The following is a 22,340-nucleotide window of genomic DNA, read 5'->3' on the forward strand; positions in this document are numbered from 1 at the left end:
GGCGTCTGTTTTTTATTCGCCCTTGTGTCGAATTTAGCTTACGTTCAAAGGCGAATTCCTCTCTCTCTCTGTATCAAAGTAAGCTCACTCTACTCTATTTCAAGAGAGAGAGAGAGAATGGTGGAGGGACCTTCACGTTACATTGAGGCCGAGGGGAACAGTGTCTTTCTCCTTTTCCGTGTCTCGTCTGCGTGGCTGCTTGGGAAAAGTAGCCTACTCGAATGTCTTATTACTGGTAAAAGCATGGTTTATGTGTTTGTTATTGTAGGCTACTGTATATCTGCAAAAAGACTAATGTTTTAAAATAAATCGCTGGGTATTAAATAGCCTACAATAGGATCCGAAATGAGTGGATTAGAAGGAAAGTACTGGAAATTCGACTCAAGTACAAATACCTACAAGACAAGTACAGGCTACTCAAGTAAATGTAGGCTACTTTTAGTTACTTTACACTGACTTTCTTTTTTTACAGACCGAAACCTGTGACATGTTGTCCCGAAATCCTTTTATTTCCGAGAGACCCGACTATTTAATCATTATTAAAACCCTCTTTCATGTAACTCACTGCAGCCGTGCAGCGTGCGCTGTTAACTGATTGACAGGCAGAAGGAGGCTACCAAGGAATCTATAATATTAAGATCGAAACAAAAGCCAGAGATTAAAAGGAATACTTTTAGGCTATTTTCTAACTACAGAGAGTAAAGTCATGGTTTAACTTGTACGCGGTCGCGGCTGCTTTCTCATCATCCTGGCAGCAGGCTACGCATCACGCATGCATTACGCACGCACCATCTTTTCCCCCTGCTGTTTAAACTGATCCCAGACCAGCATTATCATCTCTCTGTTACACAGCCATTCATCTCGCTGCCTCACGGCTTACAGACCATGATCCTAGGTCAGGCCAGCCTAAACACAGCACACACGTTAAACAGAACTCCAGTTCGTTCCTTATAGCGCACGCCAGCGCGCGCACACACATTGATTGATTGCTTTACAGTTTGCATAAAAAAGCAGAAAGTACACACACAGTACGGGTCCTCTTGGGTCCTCTCGGGTAATACACATAATGATTGACAGCCCCGTATTCCGAGGGTGATGCGGTCATTCCGACCCGGCTATGATAAAACACTGACCGACCCTGTCTACTCTGCCCCGGCCGGAGCTGAGGGGAGGGGAACGGAGAACGCGTGTTGTCCTTTCTCCTGTGGGTATGCACTATGCAGGGCTGCAGGCAGATATCGCCCCCTCGTTTTTAGGCGAATTAAGCGTATATTATACGCATATTCGCGTCGCTTTTTGGTGTGTATGGAAAAGGGCGAATGGCGAATTCTTCGCCTTTTTGGTTCGCTTTTTCACGTCGCTTTCGCTAATTCGCCGGTCTGGACAGAGCTTAAGAGTGTAAAAACAGATATGTGAGGGTCAGAGTTCCAACAGAACAGATCGTTGACTAAGCGTTCTCCCTCTAGGCTCTCTCTCTTCCAGTATACTGCTGTTGCTGTCACCACTGTTACCAATTATGCTGCTGCTGTCACCACCACTGGTACCAGTTAAATCCAACAGATCTCATTGCTCTTATTGTCTCCACCAGCCGAAGGCTTGGGGGAGAGTATGTTTTCCCCTTCGTCCGTCCGTGTGTGCGTCCGTGCGTCCGTCCGTCCTTCCGTGTGTCCTCGCAGTTTGTGTGCAGCTAATCTCAGTCGCCGTTGGCCCGGTCACTGCCAAAGTGAGCACACACATTCCCTGGATGCCAGTCTAGAACCTCTGCCCTAAATTTTTCAAATGGGCCTTTTCTAGCGCCACCTAGTGGCCGATGTTCGCAAAACACATTTCTGTGCACTAATCTTACAGATTTTGTCCAAAAATCCTACAAATTGGTAGGCAGTATCTCGACAGTCATGTGATCAACACAGATCTGTCCGATTTTGCATATTCCTTCCTGATTGGCTAAAATTGGCTTCCAAAGTTTGTAGGATTGAGACGTTTTGAACAAAATGCCTCAAATCCCAAACGCAAAGTGCAATTATCATGAAATCACGCACACACGTTCCCACTAGACTGAGGAAGAAATGCCACTTAATTTTTGAGCGGTGGTCACAACGCTCCTATACGTGGCCGTGTGTGTGGGTCTGTCTGTCTGTTTGTCTGTTTGTCTGTCTGTCTCCGGGTATGTAGCCTGCAGTAACCTTTTCTGACCACACATGTTAAGGGAGGGGCGCTGTTGTTCAGGATAGGCCAGGCATAGGCCAGGCACACTCACACACAAACACACACAGGGGGCACACACACACACACACACACACACACACACACACACACACACACCACCGCTCAGTTCACAAGAGTGTGATTTTTTTTAAATCAGCCTCATGGTGGCGCTATAACAGGCCGATTTGTGGTTTTACCTATAACTCCATCGATCAGTTTCAAACTTTGTAAGCGCACTCCCTAGAGGCTAAGGATAAACCTTTGCCCTGCATTTTTCACATCAGCCTTTTATAGCGCCACCTTTGGGCAGACTTATGTAAAACACATTTTTGGATATTACTCCTTGAGATTTTATCCAAAAATCACGCAAATCGGTACACAGTATCTCTATAGTCATGTGATCAAGTCCGATCCGTCTGATATTTCATATTCCATCCTGATTGGCTAATATTAGCTTCCAAAGTTTGCAGGATTGCTCCGTTTTTGAACAAAATGCTTCAAATCATCAACGCAGCTTGCGATTACCGTGACATTTGCCACACATATTCCCACTACGTCAAGGAACAAATGCTACCTTTTTTCACATTGGCCTGTTATAGCGCCACCAGCAGGTAGAGTTTAGCAAAACACATTTTTGGAACACAATGCTTCAAATCATGCATGCAGCGTCCGATTTCCATGAAAGATCTATGGTGAAGAACACATGCCACCCTTTTTACATTGGCCTATTATACAGTAGCACCACCAGGACACACGGCCTGGTGGAGACCTGTGCTCGGAAGAGCACTGCTTCTAGTTTGGCATCTGTATTCAGCTGCTTGTGTCGATGTTCCTATAATAGTATTGATTGATTGAAGATTTTATTAGAAGTTTGCATAGAAAAAGGTACAGTTTCATGACGGTACAGTTCACTGGTACAAGGTCAACTAAAAGGAGATCCTAGAAAAGACTAAGCTTATTTCCATAGGAAACCATTGAAGTATCTCATATAACATTGAATGACAGACGGATAGAACACAGTACTATGCAGTAGATATAGTAAAAGTAGGTAAATACAGAGAAGGGTCAGGGGAGGCTGGGCTAGGTTTGTTATTGCCAGTTGTGAATGGCTGCCGCATGTAAGTGGTTTTTCAGGGCGATTTTAAAGGATGCTTGGGAACCACACTCCTTTAAGGCCTTCGGTAGGGCATTCCACATTTTGGTGGTATAGCAGAAGAACAAGTTTGACCCTTTGTTTGAGTTTACTTTGGGTTGAGCGTGATCTGTGGCGCTGCCTCTGGTGTTGTAATTGTGGACGTCCTTTACGTTTATAAAGTATTTTGCCAGGTACATGGGTATCTTAGTGGTTTAGTGTATCTAGTACACCAGGCCCATTGCAAGCGTACAAGAAAATATGCTAAGAACACGCTCGTTGCAGTCTAACGGCAATGATTGATCTCCAAAGAGGCCTCCATGATCTGTACAGTTTCATGATGGCAGATTTTTTTAAATGATTGTTTATCACACATGTCTTCAACAGGGGGTCCGGGACCCCTAGGGGTTCCTCAGAGTTACTACAAGGGGTCCTCCAAATCTTTGTCTTTTTTATATTAACCACTTGAAACCTATAGCATCTATATTCTACAAGCTCACAACGCGAGGCGTTGTGAGCTTGTAGATCGTCTATTTTTAGCCAAAGAGCTTTGGTGAAGGGGGAAAAAGAGCAGACTAAGTACAGAATGAAATGTCAAGTTTATTAAGTATTGACGGTTCAAGTAGTTAAATATCTGAAAACCAAAATACACTGATGATTGTGCTGACAAACGATGAAACTATAAGGTTTTGTGTGTCCCTGCTACATCTGTCTCTCAACTAAGGGGTCCCTGGCCTGAAAACGTTGAAGACCCTTGGTTTATCACAATTCGAAGCCTCTTAGTTCTCACTGGGAGGGAGAGCGAGACAGAGACAGAGAGAGTTGCAGATGCAGGGAAGGGAAGGGAAGGGAAGGGAAGGGAAGGGAAGGGAAGGGAAGGGAAGGGAAGGGAAGGGAAGGGAAGGGAAGGGACACGACGGCATGGATGAAAGATGTTCCAGGCAGCTGACAGCTCCTTGCTTCCAGCTTGGCACAGCAAAGCACAGCCTGGCCTCACATCTCCTCTCCTCTCCTCTCCTCTCCTCTCCTCTCCTCTCCTCTCCTCTCTGAGACGTGCACGGAAACAGACGGATGTACCGTGTCCCCACAGCCAGAAAGAAGACTATACTGTCTGTCTGTCTGACTGACTGACTGACTGACTGACTGACTGACTGACTGACTGACTGACTGACTGACTGACTGACCGACTGTCTTTTCACATTGATCTTTATGTCAGTCTTTCCGTGCTTTCAGACTGCTCGCCTGGCAGTATACATTTTAATTAAAGACATGCAGGTAGACAGTGTAAGTTGAGTCAGTAAATTCTCATCACGGCATGTCAGCTGGGTCCATGCACTCAGGGCCGTCACAAGCCATTTTGGTGCCTGACTCACAACAACCCCCCCCCCCCCGCGCGCGAAATGGCCGCGCAATTCGCGGGGTTAGCTGCTCTGCCAAGTTGATATTCCATAGTTGTTGAGCTGGGGAGGGATAAGTTAATCCACATGAGGTGGAAAAATGTTTGATTCTTACTTTGTGAGTGAGTGTCTGTCTGTGAGTGAGTGCAGACTCAGAGTGCATCGCGCCCCCAGATCAAATGGATTGGCTTGGCTCTTCTTTTTATCTGGTGGAAACCAGATCTGTAATCAGGTCATTTTCTTAGACGACCATTGATTACCTCTTCTGGATAGGCTATCCATGTCACATGGTACTGAGCTAAGGGCCAATCGCAGGACAGTACCCCAGGAGCGCCCTTCCAGACAATGGGGGGAAAGAACTGGGCCAATAGCAGTTACCGCTCCTCCAGGCTATGGGGGAAATTAGCTGTTGGAAAAAGTACTCAAATGTTTTACTTAAGTAAAAGTATCGTAAAAGTATCAATACTGCACTGTAGATGTACTCAGTTATAAGTAAAAGTCCAGAATTCTAAATGTACTTGAGTAAAAGTATGAAACTATTGTCATCAAAATGTACTTAAAGTAGCAAAAGTACAGATGCGACAGCAGCGACACGTTGTGAGCTTGTAGATCGGCTATTTTCAAACAGCCTAGGTATGAATTAGGGCTAAAGTGGTTTATGTATGTTTTATAATATGTGTCCGAGGCTGGAGTTTTGTCTTTGTTTTTCGTTTTTTTTTAATTTATACGTCGTGATCTGACTCTCTGAGTCGCTCTCGGGCACACAAAGAAAGACGCAGCAGCAATGATGTCTTCTCGTAATGGAACAGCCGGCGCTAACGCTATACAGCGTATCTCACATCTCAGCCTCTCGTCTGTGGTAAAAAAATAAAACCCCGCCGCTCACGAACGCTTCTTACCTTTTGTGAACATTCTGTCCAAAAAGTAAAGGTCCTATACACTTCTCTCAACTGTTTACCTTTCAAGCGTGGAAGAAAATCCAATCAGCGTGTTGAAATAAAGAGTTTATATCGCTCATTTTGTCAGCCGGTGCATTATTTTCCCCACTATTATTCGTTGTGTCTATACCACGTGACCAGGGGAGGTAGCGTGTCTAAAAACAAAGGACCGGCTGACAAAATGAGCGATATAAACTTTATTTCAACAAGCTGCTTCGATTTTCTTCCACGCTTATGAAGTAAACAGATGAGAGACCGGCATAGGACCTTTACTTTTTGGATATAATGTTCACAAAAGGCAAGAAGCGTTCGAGAACGGCGAGGCTTTATGTTTTACTACAGACGAGAGGCTGAGATGTGAGATACGCTATAGCGTTAGCTTCGCGCTAGCGCTGGCTGTTTATTATGAGAAGCTGCAGCCCATGAACGGACACGTTTCTCCGTTCTGTGTCCGAGCTCCGTTCTGTGTCCGAGCTAGAGTGCCCTAAAAAGTGTGTTTTGCAAGCCCGCCCGCCGCTTCCCACGTTCTTACTACAAAACGTGCTGCAAAAGTGCTCTGTGTTGCTAATGCTCCCAAGAAAGAAAACGTGTAAATCCATTGATCCAAACTGTAGAAGACCGTGCTTCTGCTTTAGCTGTCTGCTTTATAGTCCAGTAATTTTAGGCCAAAATTAGGCTAAACCTAAAACAAATTGCAATAGTAGCAAACTCAACTGATTTTGTATCCTCAATATGTCCTTAGTGAGAGAAAAAAAGTCCCAAGGAATCCCATCAGGGGAAAGTTTTGAAAACGACCTACCTACCTTCACTTACTAAACACTACAGTGTAGTGTATAGTAAGTACTATTGCAATTTGTTTTAGGTTTTTTTCATATAATGACTGGACTATTAGCTGTGTACAGCAGATGCTCCGCAAGCTTCGTAGCCGACGTTAAAGAGTACACTGTAAACACTTTCTTTTGTAATAGACTTTCTTTTACACTGTAAAAACGTTTTCTTTTGTAATACACTATTTTAGTGAAAAATAAAAACTACAAAAAGGAGAAAATGACAGGATGAGCATATACGGAGGGGAGGAGGTAGAAAAGACCACTGGCCACTATTTCTGACATGGCTGCAAGCACTATAGCACAATATATTACCACAGGTCTACTACTAAATTTAGTTTTAAATAATTGTAGTGGAATAAAAGTACATTTGAAGTTGACAGCTATACCACTGTGGGTGTGGTTTGACTTGGGGGGAGTGATTTAGGGGTGTAGGTAAGTACCTATTGTCCCTCCCATGGTAGAATTTTTGAGATATTCAAGTTATAGTTTTGCTGAGCCTTGCACCCCCAATGTTTTGGCTCCAAATCATGGAAAAAGCGTCTCATGCTTTAGTGCTGGATGTGCTGTAATTTGTGCAATGGTGTTTTTATATATATTTATATATATAAATATTTATATGGTTATGAATTAGCAGATTTAGCAGCATTATAGTGGTATGGCCAGCAGAGGGCGATAGAGATAATGGTAGAACATAGGAGCACAACAGTGGTGTTTTGTAGAATAACTAAAAAGTGATACCAGCACAAATTTTAAACTTTCAGCACCAAAGAATGACACCATTTTTATATATGTTTTCAACATATGGGGTGCCAACGTCACAGAGGTGTTCATTGACCCTCTGTCTTACTTTTTATATGTAGCTGTGTTGTGAACACAAAAGCAGAGGGGTACACACAACATGTTTTGTTTCACCCCTAACCCTAACGAATTTATTTGAGAACTATATAGATACTATTTGGCAGACATAAACTAGAATATTCTAAAACATGCATTAAAGACTGTATCCTTATTGCAACTTTATAGTGTTTTTGACCAGCTCTTGCCATTCTCTATCCCACGTTTCCTCACAAGGTGGGAAACGCCACCCGTGTATTACAGTAAACATTAGCCGTGGAGCACGGGCCACGTATGTTGTAAATGGTAAATACTTATCAATTTATTGAAAAGGTTTAGCTACAGTACTTTCACATAAAGCCGACAGTGAATTCTAATATTATGCAACATCGATGATAGGAAACACCACCAGTAACTTCAAATGTGCAATTTATTACAAAGGAACAAATCACCCAAAATACTTCAATAAAAGGCTGAGTGAATCTAAGCAAACAATGTATCGCACAGTTATTTGTAGGCTAGATAAAACCCAACTATGAAAAACAACTATGCAACATTACTTGTCGTCTCTTTCATAATATTGCTCCGTTCACGCCCCACTCATTATCATTATGGATAGACTGTTCAAAGTCCCCGACTTTTCACCACACCATTCCACCAGATTTTATATTGACTGTGTCAATTCTTGTTTCTTTTCTCTCTCATTTTTTGGTGCCCTTTGGCAGCGTCATAGTAGCGGCGGCGCTGCATGCACTCCATTGCTATCTCACCTTGACACACATGCACACGCACACGTGCGAGCATGCACACACACACACACACACACACACGCACGCACGCACGCACGCACGCACGCACGCACGCACACGCACACAATGGCTGATAATCTGCCCTTCTTCACATTTAGGCTACAGACACACATACACATACTGCTCACATGACTGTAGTATCTATGGAAACAGTTAATAGTCAGTCAATCAAACCCAGAGGCAACACCCTGTCTGGAGGAATGACACCGTCTCAGTGACATCACAACTACAGAAGATAAAGGGTGGAATCTACTCACATGTACATTTTCATCCAAAATGTGAATATTTAAATATATTCTATCATGAAAAAAGGCCTTTTAAAGTCTTACAAACCAGTATTTGAGTATATTAGAGAGAGAGAGAGAGAGAGAGATGAAATAAGGCAGAAACAGGCACAACAAGTCATTTCTCAATCTCCCTGTCCTCACATTCAACAAAAGTGTAAAAGATTTCTCCTCTCGATTTCTTCTAAAAAATCTTTATAACACTCAATTCTTGTGACTTTTGCAACGTGTAAACGGGTGCTTGGCCATGTGATTTTAGAGCGAGGGAGAGAGATGGAAGATGGAAGGAGGAATAGGAGGCTTGGGAGGTACGGCAGGCATGTATGAGCAGTAGTCATGGTTACACGCAGTCGCAAGTGCCATCTACCATTTGTGTAAAGCCACGCAGAGGCAACCAGGGGCGTCACACCAAAGTCTGGGCCCTGGGTACAAGGATTCACTGCGGGCCCCCCATGAATGTTAACTATTGAAAAATAGCAGATATACAAGCTCACAGCGCGGCACCGAGTGCCGCGCTGCGAGCTTGTATATCTGCTATTTTTGAAAAATCGTGAAAATGTGTGCAGGAAACTTATGTTTCCATGTCAGTGGTGCTCAAACCTTTTCATGTCAAGGACCCCAAGATGATATGTATTTGGCCACGGGCCCCCATCTAAAAAATGTTCGTTCCAGGGTCCCCCCCAGAAGCAAATGTTCGCTTAAAAAATACATTATATTCAAAGATTTGCACATATTTTCACGACTTTTAAAAAATAGCAGATCTACAAGCTCGCAGCGCGGCACCGAGTGCCACGCTGTGAGCTTGTATATCTGCTATTTTTCAATAGCTAAAGTTACTAGGGCCCCTCCACCTTGGGCCCTAGTAACTCAGTCCCACTTTCCCCCCCTTGTGACGCCCCTGGAGGCAACCACTCCCTCCCTCCCTCTTCATCCATTTTACCTCTCTGTCCTCCTCCTCTCCCTCCTTCTCCTCACTCCTTGTTTCCCCCCCTATGATCCTCCCAGTGTTGATTTCGTCGACTAAAACTGGCGGAAAATGTCCGTCGACTACCTTTTTTCACTGACGGAAACTAAATAGAAACTGAATAAAAACTAAGCTATGATGACTAAAACTAGGACTAAATATATTGACTATTTTGTCAACAAATAAAAACTAGACTAAAATGTTACGGTAGAGACTAGTGGAGAAGAGATCCAGTAGAACTAAAAAGACAAGTCATTTTATGTATGGTTGTACTCGGGTGTTGCACTGCGACGCGTTGTGAGCTTGTAGATCGGCTATTTTGAGAGTTCATCCTAGTGTCTAAAATCTTCCATTACGACGCCATCAAGGCCCGCCAAAAATGTTTTGGCGACAAAATCAACTGTACATTTAGTCGACTAAAATATTATGATATTTAGTCGACTAAAACTAGACTAAAACTAAAACATTTCAGATGACTAAAATATGACTAAAACTAAGTTGCATTTTATTCAAACGACTGCAACTAAAACTAAGTCAAAGATTTCCCTGTCTCAGCTGGCTCATGATCGGTAGATTCTCCCATAGATCTCCGGCTCCCCCTGGCTTAGTGTCCTTTAGCTATAAACACATAAAGTTTATTTTAAACAACTATGAATTGTGCAAATATCTGTGTGCATATCTCAAGAACTATTGCGACCGATTGACTTCAAACTATCACACAGGACCCGGAAGAGTGCGATGCCCGGCGGAAAGCGATTTTCCAGAGCCAGCAATCTGACCAGCATCACCATATACGGGCATATCAGTACTGATGCCCATATATCAGCCTATCGTTGTTGTCGGGTGGAAACCTTGTATGTCCAAGACCGTTTGTTTTGCATTTATCATTTTTAAAATGATTTAAACTAGTGAAAACAGCCGATCTACAAACACACAACGCCTCACACCGCGAGACGTTGTGTGCTTGTAGATCGGCTGTTTTCACTACTTTTGTGCGACGGCCTTGTACGATGAAGCAGGGCTTTACTTTGCGAAAGAACGTACATATTTGAAACTTGGAGATACGAGGTTTCCACCCGACAAACGACGATATACTGATGAGGGATCTTCATATACCACAGGGATCTTCTAACTTGCATCGTTCCCAATTAGGTCTAGTACAAGTAGCACCAGTCTAGTAGTGAAAATGCAATGTGGTGTGTATACCTCATTCTTGAGATCTATTTTAGAACATTTCTAAATGTTCTTTCTTCTCCCTTCTTTCCCTTCCTCCAAACCTTCCTCCCTGCCTCCTTTTTCCTTTAATCCTACCTTCATTCTTGCATTCCTTCCTCCTTCCTTGCTCGTCTATCTATGGTCACTTGGTCAGCATGGAAAATCTAATGCAAATCAACCTCATCTTTGCAAATGATGCCAAGTTGCAGCTTAAGAAATGCTGTCTGTCTTGTGCCATTGGTAACATATTTTATACTGCAAAAGAGTGTGCATAGTAGTATCTCCAATTCATTGTACACTGGACCAGGACACTTCTACAAACTCACTTCACTTCCCTGTATTGTAGCGACACTGTATGTCATGATACTGAATGAGCGCACATAGGAAAGGTATGCAGATGTGTGTATACTGTAAGTGTATTTGTCTATCACATGTCTATCTGTTGCCCTTGTACTTTCTATACAATATGTGTTGGTGGTGCAGTGTAAAATGCAATCGAATAATGGAGTAGTGCGTTTGTTTTAAAAATATATGTACTGTATATTTAAAATGTATACATCAACGACTAGACGCAAACAATTAGATTTTTTTTATAATCAACTGAATCTGATTAATCACATATGCTTATACTTATGCATGTAGATCAGCTATTTGTAGATCTGCTATTCTCGATTAGTTCAGTTAAGTATTGCACCTGTTCTTCAGATGGATTAGTGTGTAATATGGGCTGTGTGTAGGGACTGGAGGGGTGGGACGTGAATAAAGCTGAGAGGGCAAAGATGTATCACTCAATATACAGTATTTTCCGGACTATAAGGCGCACCGGACTATAAGGCGCACTGTCAATGAATGGTCTATTTTCGAACTGTTTTCATATATAAGGCGCACCGGACTATAAGGCGCACATAATAGACGCTACCATTGTGTTATGCATCCAACAGATGGAGCTGTGCTAAAGGGAATGTCAATGAATGATCCATATATAAGGCGCACTAGACTATAAGGCGCACTGTAGTTTTTTGAGAAAATGAAAGGCTTTTAAGTGCGCCTTATAGTCCGGAAAATACGGGTATGTCAACATGAACGCTAGTGGTTCTCCTGACTGTGGCGTGGACACAATCACAAATCCTTGCAGGTCTCATTTGCATGCGATACACACACAACAAGTGCACACTCCCTTCTCTCTGTTATGTTCTCTAATAATCAATCATTCTGTCCCCCCCTCTTTTTCCTCTCGCACACTTCCTTTCCCTCATTCTTCTCTGGCTTGCTAACTTAGAGAATGCAGGGAATGTTAGAGAGGCAGGGCCAGGAATTTCTAAAAGGGCCTTTTGGTGGAAATATTGAAAATAGCCGACCTCCAAGCTCACAACGCGTCGCACTGCGACGCGTTGTGAGCTTGGAGGTCGGCTATTTTCTGTGCTTGACACCACACTGAACTAAGCATGATCAAGTCAATACTGGAGATGTGGCGTAACAGCATGGATTTCTACACAGAGAGGGCAATTCTTTCAACATAAGATGCTGCATTCAAGAGGCATGGAAAGATGAATTTCTTTCACCATAGTAAAAATCAAACCTCGGTTCGAAGTGAAGCGGTGAACTTTTATTCTATGTGTTCTAGAGTTATGAACTCTGTGATCTATACATCTATACAGTTATGGACTCTGTGATCTATTCATTCTTTATATATTCTGAATTCTACATTCTTTATATATTCTGAATGAATATATAAAGAATGAGGGCCAAATTATCATGTGAAGCTTGACCAATCCTCAAAGTATCCATTCATCAGACCGGGAGGGACACTACACACATATTCTGGACATACAGGACAGATAAAACCTGTTTTTTGAAACCTGCTTGAAAACCTGCTTTTTGAAAAAGCCTATTCATTCTGGACTGATATTTTGCACGTACGGGACAGGAAAAACCTGTTCATTCTGGCCTGGAGTGACCATATATGGACATGAGGTGACATGCATTGTGTTTTTGAAAAACCCTGTTCATTCTGGACTGAGATCACCATATATGGTAATTAAACGGACATTCTGTTTTTGAAAAAGCCTGTTCATTCTGGACTAAAATGACCATATATGGGCGTGATACACAGTACACACAAAGCCACTCATTGGAAGCGGTTTTCACCGCTTCAAAAACTGCATCCATGGTCTGGAGAGGGCACTTTTTACAGATGGATGTCGTGCACGTGCCTGATTCTCTTTCTCTCTCTCTCTCTCTCTCTCTCTCTCTCTCTCTCTCTCTCTCTCTCTCTCTCTCTCTCTCTCTCTCTCTCTCTCTCTCATGTCTCTCCTCTCCAGGCGGCTCTGATGGGTGGAACTACCATGGTGGTGTCCCTTGTCCTGCCTGAGCAGCACTGCTCCCTGGTGGACGCCTATGAGCATTGCCGCGCCATGGCTGACGCCAAGGCCTGCTGCGACTACGCTCTGCACGTGGGGGTGACCTGGTGGGGACCCAAGGTAAGGCACGTGGGGGTGACCTGGTGGGGACCCAAGGTAAGGCAGAGGCTACACCTGAATACTAAGCAGGGGAGACAGCAGGCGCTGTGCAGAGGGTAGACAGGCCTGGCAGACTGGAGTGCGCCTGCCTCAAGATTCAGGATTCAGAATATCACAACATAATATCGTCACTGTCGGGCAGAAACCTTGTATCTCCATGTTTCAAATTTGTATGTTTTTTTTTCATAAAGTAATGCCCTGCTTCATATACAAGACTAGTGAAAACAGCAGATCTACAAGCACACAACGCCTCGCACCGCAAGGCGGTGTGTGCTTGTAGATCGGCTGTTTTCACAAGTTTAAATCGTTTTTTAAATGATAAATACAAAACGAACGGTTTTGGAGATTCAAGGTTTCCACACGACAACGACGAGATATACTGCAATATTCATAAAACTGGATATAATACAAATACAAAAAAAAAAGTAGAGAATAGACGGATATGGGTAATAACCATTTGTCCTTGCATTTCAGGCTTGCCTGTCCATATCGGCATAAATTCTCCATTGTTGGGGTGATGTTTTTTCCTTCAGAATCATTTTCTGTGTGCTCAAACACAACAACTGCTGTAATTATGCACTGAACCACCTTCTGAGCTAGTCCCCTATACCAGCAGCAAACAGAAAGGCATTTAGCTTTGATTTATAACAACTGGCAGTTGTAGGTGCATAAAAACGGAACACTGGTACTCTGAGAATGTGACCCATAACACCTAGGATTGTGCAGTGCATCGACTGGTCCCTACACATTATAATTCACTTTGGATAAAAATGCTACTATACAGTATATAAACGCTCCATTTATCATGTATACACAAGCCTCATATGCCAGTTTATTCCTTTGTCCTCTGTACCATTTAGACCTAAGGCCGATTCCTTTGTCCTCTGTACCATTTAGACCTAAGGCCGATTCCTTTGTCCTCTGTACCATTTAGACCTAAGGCCGATTCCTTTGTCCTCTGTACCATTTAGACCTAAGGCTGATTCCTTTGTCCTCTGTACCATTTAGACCTAAGGCCGATTCCTTTGTCCTCTGTACCATTTAGACCTAAGGCTGATTCCTTTGTCCTCTGTACCATTTAGACCTAAGGCCGATTCCTTTGTCCTCTGTACCATTTAGACCTAAGGCCGATTCCTTTGTCCTCTGTACCATTTAGACCTAAGGCCGATTCCTTTGTCCTCTGTACCATTTAGACCTAAGGCCGATTCCTTTGTCCTCTGTGCCATTTAGACCTAAGGCCGATTCCTTTGTCCTCTGTACCATTTAGACCTAAGGCTGATTCCTTTGTCCTCTGTGCCATTTAGACCTAAGGCCGATTCCTTTGTCCTCTGTACCATTTAGACCTAAGGCCCATTCCTTTGTCCTCTGTACCATTTAGACCTAAGGCTGATTCCTTTGTCCTCTGTACCATTTAGACCTAAGGCCCATTCCTTTGTCCTCTGTACCATTTAGACCTAAGGCCGATTCCTTTGTCCTCTGTACCATTTAGACCTAAGGCTGATTCCTTTGTCCTCTGTACCATTTAGACCTAAGGCCGATTCCTTTGTCCTCTGTACCATTTAGACCTAAGGCTGATTCCTTTGTCCTCTGTACCATTTAGACCTAAGGCCGATTCCTTTGTCCTCTGTACCATTTAGACCTAAGGCCGATTCCTTTGTCCTCTGTGCCATTTAGACCTAAGGCTGATTCCTTTGTCCTCTGTACCATTTAGACCTAAGGCCGATTCCTTTGTCCTCTGTACCATTTAGACCTAAGGCTGATTCCTTTGTCCTCTGTACCATTTAGACCTAAGGCCGATTCCTTTGTCCTCTGTACCATTTAGACCTAAGGCCGATTCCTTTGTCCTCTGTGCCATTTAGACCTAAGGCCGATTCCTTTGTCCTCTGTACCATTTAGACCTAAGGCCTTTGTCCTCTGTACCATTTAGACCTAAGGCCGATTCCTTTGTCCTCTGTGCCATTTAGACCTAAGGCTGATTCCTTTGTCCTCTGTACCATTTAGACCTAAGGCTGATTCCTTTGTCCTCTGTACCATTTAGACCTAAGGCCGATTCCTTTGTCCTCTGTACCATTTAGACCTAAGGCCGATTCCTTTGTCCTCTGTGCCATTTAGACCTAAGGCCGATTCCTTTGTCCTCTGTACCATTTAGACCTAAGGCCGATTCCTTTGTCCTCTGTGCCATTTAGACCTAAGGCCGATTCCTTTGTCCTCTGTACCATTTAGACCTAAGGCCGATTCCTTTGTCCTCTGTACCATTTAGACCTAAGGCCGATTCCTTTGTCCTCTGTACCATTTAGACCTAAGGCCGATTCCTTTGTCCTCTGTACCATTTAGACCTAAGGCCGATTCCTTTGTCCTCTGTACCATTTAGACCTAAGGCCGATTCCTTTGTCCTCTGTGCCATTTAGACCTAAGGCCGATTCCTTTGTCCTCTGTGCCATTTAGACCTAAGGCCGATTCTAAAAACATCTCCTAAAACCTAACCTAAGGTTTCTGAAAACCTTCAAATTTGTATAAATAATATGTAAAATAAATTAGGTTGGCATGTATAGCAAATACTAATGTGACACAGAGACACATATCCCGGCCTTAAAGGTAAAAGAATGTCTAGGTAGCACCAGGTCTAAATGGGTTAAAGGTAAAAGAATGTCTAGGTAGCAGCAGGTCTAAATGGGTTAAAGGTAAAAGAATGTCTAGGTAGCAGCAGGTCTAAATGGGTTAAATGAAACAGACTTGTCTTTTATGAGTAATATGTGTAATGACCCAGATTATGGTAGAAACTAGGTTATCTCACACATGCACATTAAACACATCAGGCAGATTCTATGAGTCGCTGTGGTTCATATTAGGTGAAGGGGTCATGACATCATTTGCATACCAGAGGTGTCAGTTCAGCAAAAGCTAAGGTATGGCAACATGACTGGTGTCTTGCTTCGCGTGTGTGCAAGACACCAGTCATGTTGCCATACCTTAGCAAGAAGCATGAGGAATTTTTTATAAGAAGTACATTTTCTCCCTTCCCTGTAGCCAAGGTATGGCAGCTGCCATACCCTGCCATACCCAATTGACGCCTCTGCTGCATACAGCCTGTGGTTTGTACCACCACTGATACTCTGAGTTACTGTACTAATTACTATTTATGCACTTACAGTAGATGTGATTTACTGTACATTTAGAACGCCCACTCTGTTTCTCAGCAGCATACCGTATGCCTTAAGTAATCAGTGATGATGTTGGCATTTTGCAGTCTAGCAGATCTTTTTAGCCTCAGAATGCAAGCTGCCCACGTTATTTACTACAGTAGTATAACGGTGGTTTTCAGTGATCAAGTTGGTAACACTTGCCATGCATCCCATGTCTAAAATTCATTATACATAGAACTACTTATAATGCTTGCTTATATCACTATATAATTATAGTTATACGGCCTTATGAGCAGTTGCATTATAAGTATGCTTATAAGGCATTCCAGACATGGGATGCAAGCGTTACCAAGTCTTTTCTGTTTCTGTTGGCTGTATTTAGAGCTGTTCTGTGCTGCTGAACCTCTCTGAGGTTCACAGTAGTCACCAATGTGAGAGGAATGCTATCATCAGCTGGCCGCTCTCCAAGCTCATTTCATGCCCTATATCACACACACACACACACACACACACACACACACACACACACACACACACACACACACACACACACACACACACACACACACACACACACACACATGTACGCACGCAACCACGCACATATACACACACATACGCACGCATGCACACGCGCACGCACATGCACACAAACCTTTTGCCTCTGTTCATACCTCCTCTCTCTTACCGGTGCAAGACTTGATGGTTGGTCGGATAGGAGAAACATTACGTGAAAATGTACAATGTATACACTCACAACGCGTTGTGAGCTTGTACATTGGCTATGGTCGGCGAAGACATTTGCTGTAGAGGGAGAAAATGAGCGGGCCAAGTATAGACCCCCGGGGTAACCCGATCAACCAAGTATTCAGGGTTTAAGTGGCTAACTGTGATCCTTGAACTCTCTGTGGTGCTGGACCTCAGGTGCGTAACGAGATGGAGACTCTGGTGAGGGAGCACGGGGTGAACTCCTTCCAGATGTCCATGGCTTACAAAGACACCATGATGCTGAAGGACTCTGAGCTGTACCAGACGCTGCAGACCTGCAAGGACATCGGGGCCATCGCACGCGTCCATGCTGAGAACGGCGAGCTGGTCGCAGAGGTACTCACACAGCTGTGCTTGTACTCACGGTAACATGTCATTGGGTCGAACACCCTTTGGATCGACCATCAAACTCTAACCCAAACCCTATCCTAACCTCAGTAAAACTATGCCTAACTCTAACCCTAACCCTAAACCTAACCTCAGTAACAGTGACGCGGGTCATTATCTAACCTGCCGACGCTCGCGGGTGATTATCTAACCTGCCAACGCTGTTCGACCCAACGGGAGTTCGACCTATGGGGCAGTCCCCGTACTCACGCACGCATTGTATATAAATACATTTCTGTTAAGAAGCCATCTAGATAGGCCTCAACTAATTTGGTTTCCAGAAGGACGTACAGTATTTATTTGACTGCACAAGCGAAACGGATGGGGAAAACTTTTCTACTCGTTCTCAGAGCTTCTGGTGGAAGCATTTGAACATTTTGGTGAAATTGTGGGAGCCAACATGTCTGTCTAGAGCAGGAGTCTTCAACGTTTTCAGGCCAAGGACCCCTTAGTTGAGAGAGAGATGAAGCAGGGACCCCCACAACCTTTCCATAGATTCCGTATAGTTTAATTGTTTGACAGCACAATCATCTGTGTATTTTGGATTCATGTCAATTTGTGTTTTCAGATATTTAACCACTTGAACCATCAATACTTAATAAACTTGACCTTTCACTCTGTACTTAGTCTGCTCTTTTTCCCCTCTCACACCAAAGCTCTTTGCCGAAAATAGCCGATCTACAAGCTCAACGCGAGGTGTTGTGAGCTTGTAGATCTGCTATTTTTGGCTAAAGTTCTCAGAATATGGACACTAGGGTTCAGGTGGTTAATATGAAAAAGGAGAAAAAAGCTTTCTATCATACAAAGATTTGGAGGACCCCCTGTAGTAACTCTGAGGACCCCCTGTAGTAACTCTGAGGGCCACGTCCTGATAAGACAAACGCCGATGAGGCAAACACCGATAAACCTCCTTTTGTTATGGTGAAATGTGAGCTCACCTGCATCGCGTTTCATTCCATTCATGCGTTTATCGTGCGCTTGCCCAGGCCTTACGGCCTGGGCATAAATATAACGATTGCATTCACCACGGCTACGTAACTCGCGCTGCGCTCCGCCGGCCGCGCGGCCCTGGCCCGCTCTTCGCGGGCACTCGCGCCTGCGGCGCTCGGGCGTGAAGAGCAGGACCAAGGTCCGCTGGCCTTCGCGCCGCTTGCAATGTCGTGGACAATAACTGTGACATATAACCATTGTATTGCTCAAAATTCTTTATTCATTTCACCATAACAAAAGGAGGCTACTCTGTTGCATTTTTCCTTAACGGGACGGCAGAAGATCACTACGGTAGGAGACCCGGGCAGTACATTTGCGTTTGCCTTATCAGCGTTTGCCTTATCAGCGTTTGCCTTATCAGCGTTTGCCTTATCAGCATTTGACTTAGCGGGATTTCCCCACTCTGAGGACCCCCCAGGGGTCCCGGACCCCCTGTTGAAGAACCATGGTCTAGAGTGACTTTGCACTAGTAGAGGTTAACAATGAATAACGATTTCGTACATGTTTTTGTTTGTGTTCTCAGGGAGCCAAAGAAGCTCTTGATTTGGGCATCAGTGGACCAGAGGGGATTGAGATCAGCCGACCGGAGGAGGTAAAACTATTTTTGAGATGAAGATGAAATATATTCCACAAGGTGTACGATTTATTTATAACTCTGTCTTCTTCACGTCAACAGCTGGAGTCTGAGGCCACTCACAGAGCTGTCACCATCGCCAACAGGGTAGGTGTACCCAGTGCTGGATTTAACACCCATTTAGAATTATTGAATGCTTTAACCAGTGAAAAATAGCAGATATACAAGCTCACAGCGCGGCACCGAGTGCCGCGCTGCGAGCTTGTAGATCTGCTATTTTTGAAAAAGTCGTGAAAATGTGTGCAAATCTTTGAATATATGTATTTTTAAAGCGAACATTTGTAACTCAAATTTTGCTTCTGGGTGGTCCCTGGAACTAAATATTTTGAGATGCGGGTCCGTGGCCAAATACATATCATTTTGGGGGTCCTTCACATGAAAAGGTTTGAGAACCACTGACGTTGTAGTCTCTCAAGAACAGACTAACTGAGCTCCAGTTAAGTGAAAAGGACCTTTTTTTTATGATGGCTAGCCAGATTGCTGACATATAGAAACATAGGTTTTTCAAAAAACCTTACAAAGATTCAAAAGACACTTATAGAATCGGGTCAAAATTCTAATTTTCACGATTTTCTAAAATAGCAGATCTGCAAGTGCTGCGCTGTGAGCTTGTATATCTGCTATTTTTCAACAGTTAAAGCATAACATTATGATAGACAATAATGTGTACCTGTTCTAAATGGGTTAAACAGCCTATCAGTCTGTGGCCACGTGACTTCTTTCACAACGTGATCATACTACAGGTATGATCACGTTAGGGGAACATAAGAAAATGTGCAAAGTAAATCGTTACCAAGAAATGTCTTCACCAATGTGTTTTTAAAGGTGTTTAATAATATGTACTAAAAGGTTGAAATTCAACTCCCGGGGGAAACCTCATAAAAAAAATATTTGTGTTTGTGTCCCATTAATTTACTATACAGGAAGAAAATACGAAAAATAAATATGCTTTAAAGTTATACTATGTAACTTTTTTTTATAAAACATATCTTAAAATTGTCCTAACTATTAAATCGCTAAAGTTTTAGAACCCCCACTCTGTTAATTTCAGCTCCCAAAGCCTTTTCTTTATATGTGTTCTACTGAGCCCTGGTGGCCGTGACCGGGGCTGTTTTTCCCGGCAAAATTACGTCATATGCATCATTCTGTACACGTGTCTCCCTACCGGCCAATCAAAGCCCAGATCATACACTGCTGAGCTCTTCAGGAAGTACACTGCAGTGTTTACACTGGGCTAGGAGTCTAGCATGTAACTCCCCAACCGAGGCTCGTAGAGGGACACGAAAGACCTCTATGGATAGGTCTCGGCGAGGCGAGGCGGACGCGGTGGTCTGAATGCCCGGTCCGCTGCGAAAAACGGCCGAAAAAAGCAGACGCGACCGTGGTTTGCTCTACTGCTACTGACCACTAGTTGAGCAACTTACACAGTATAGCTTTAAGTAGCATGTGAGGGGTCAAACTAGGGGTTTTTCATGATGCTGAATCCATTGCAAGCATTTGTTTTGTATGAAAAACATTCAGTGGGCTACAAATGGCCCCCCAAAACGGTGAAAAGTGATTCATCACTAAACCATCGTTTTGTGGGTCCGATTTTAGCCCAAGGAATGTTTTTCGTGCAAAACAAATGCTTGCAATGGATTCAGCATCATGAAAAACCCCTAGTTTGACCCCTCACATGCTACTTAAAGCAGATTTATTTTGTGTATTTTTTTCCTGTATATTAAATTAATGGGACACAAACACAAATCAGTTTTTTTAAGAGGTTTCCCCCCAGGAGTTGAATTTCAACCTTTTAGTACATATTATTACACACCTTTAGAAACACATTGGTGAAGAGATTTCTTGGTAACGATTTACTTCGCAGATTGGTCAAATATCTTATAAAATCCCCTTACTACTGCCATAGAGTGTGACATACAGTTTGGAGTTAAAAAACACGGACATTTCCACATTTTCTTTTACTGCACGGTTTTTGATTTATGTAGTAAACAATCTACAGTGTGACACTAGTGTCCATATTTTGGACATGTCATTATAGGTGGAATGTTTAAAAAAATAACCACTCTACGAGATCATATGTAAATCTGCTTTTTTTGTTGTTGTGCAAATTGCAAAGAAAATAAGAAATAACAGGATCGTAAAAAATAATGTTGATTGGTGTAGTCTATGTTTTGGCGGTGGTAACTTCTGTGTTTGCCTGCAAAGAGAGGTCCCTGTCGCACTCTATTTAAAGCCCAAATAATAAAACAACAAATGAATAAAACACATGGCTTAATCAGTTATGGATTGCATAAGCAAAAACTAGACAGGTGAATGGACAGACGGATGGATGGATGAATGATGGAATGAAGGAAGGAAGGAATGAACAAAAGCCCTTGTGATTGCAGGCCCATTGCCCAATCTACCTGGTGAATGTATCCAGTATGGCTGCTGGAGACATGATCGCTGCTGCAAAGATGCAAGGTGAGTACAGCACGCTGAGCAGAGAAAAGCTCAATGACACTGAGGATCATAGTGGGGATGATGATGATGATGATGATGATGATGATGATGATGTGATGTGTTATCAGCAGTGTTGCATTGCTGATTCACTGGGGAATTTAAAGAGGTGGTGCCATAGTTTTGTACTTTTTTCTGTTTTTCATGTGTCTAGGAGGTTGAAAGTACTTCATTGTACACCCCCTGGTGTGTTTTTATGAGCAATTATGTATTCTCTTGGTATTTGTTTGCGTCATCACACTACCGGCCAATCACAGCGAGGGTTATACACTGCCGGCCAATCACAGCGCAGAACATACACTGCCGGGCTCTCTGGTGGGTTTAGGAAACACGCCTTCAGGAAGTACACTGCAGTGTTTACACTGGAGGAGTCTAGCATGTAACTTCCCAACCGCTGCTCGTAGAAGGACACGGGAGACCTCATTGAAAGCGTCTCGACGAGGCGAGGCGGACGCGGTGGTCTGACGGCCCGGTCCGCGAGCGAAAAACGGACGAAAAAAGCAAACGCGACCGCGGTTTGCTATACTGCTACAGACCACCAGTTGAGCAACTTACACAGTATAGCTTTCTTTCTGTATACTTTTTTGGAAAAAAATCTTCCTCCTAGTATAATCATAATACCTGATAATCATGTTTTAGAGGGGGGAAAAATCATGGCACCACCTCTTTAATGAGCCCGTTTCTACTACCGCGACGTGAGGCGGGACTATGGCTGCTATGACGCAATCGCCGTTGCGGTCCAAACCGTTAAGCAAACAGCCGTCTGCGACGGGGTCCCACCCCTTTTACTAA

The 22,340-nt window shown here is 43.4% G+C and overlaps 1 protein-coding gene across 1 annotated transcript in view; it reads left to right on the forward strand.

Moving 5' to 3' along the window:
• Positions 1-22,340, forward strand: part of dpysl5b (dihydropyrimidinase like 5b) — a gene marked incomplete at both ends in the record, with an annotated part of 41,107 nt that overhangs the window by 12,517 nt on the left and 6,250 nt on the right. Inside the window, 5 exon segments of the mRNA XM_080743957.1 lie at positions 12,930-13,088; positions 17,195-17,374; positions 18,939-19,007; positions 19,092-19,136; positions 21,437-21,512. Of these exon segments, the coding sequence (XP_080600083.1) occupies positions 12,930-13,088; positions 17,195-17,374; positions 18,939-19,007; positions 19,092-19,136; positions 21,437-21,512 (529 nt within the window).

This window comes from Nannobrachium achirus (assembly GCF_963921795.1).
Source record: "Nannobrachium achirus genome assembly, chromosome: 16".
In the NCBI taxonomy this organism is placed as follows: domain Eukaryota; kingdom Metazoa; phylum Chordata; class Actinopteri; order Myctophiformes; family Myctophidae; genus Nannobrachium; species Nannobrachium achirus.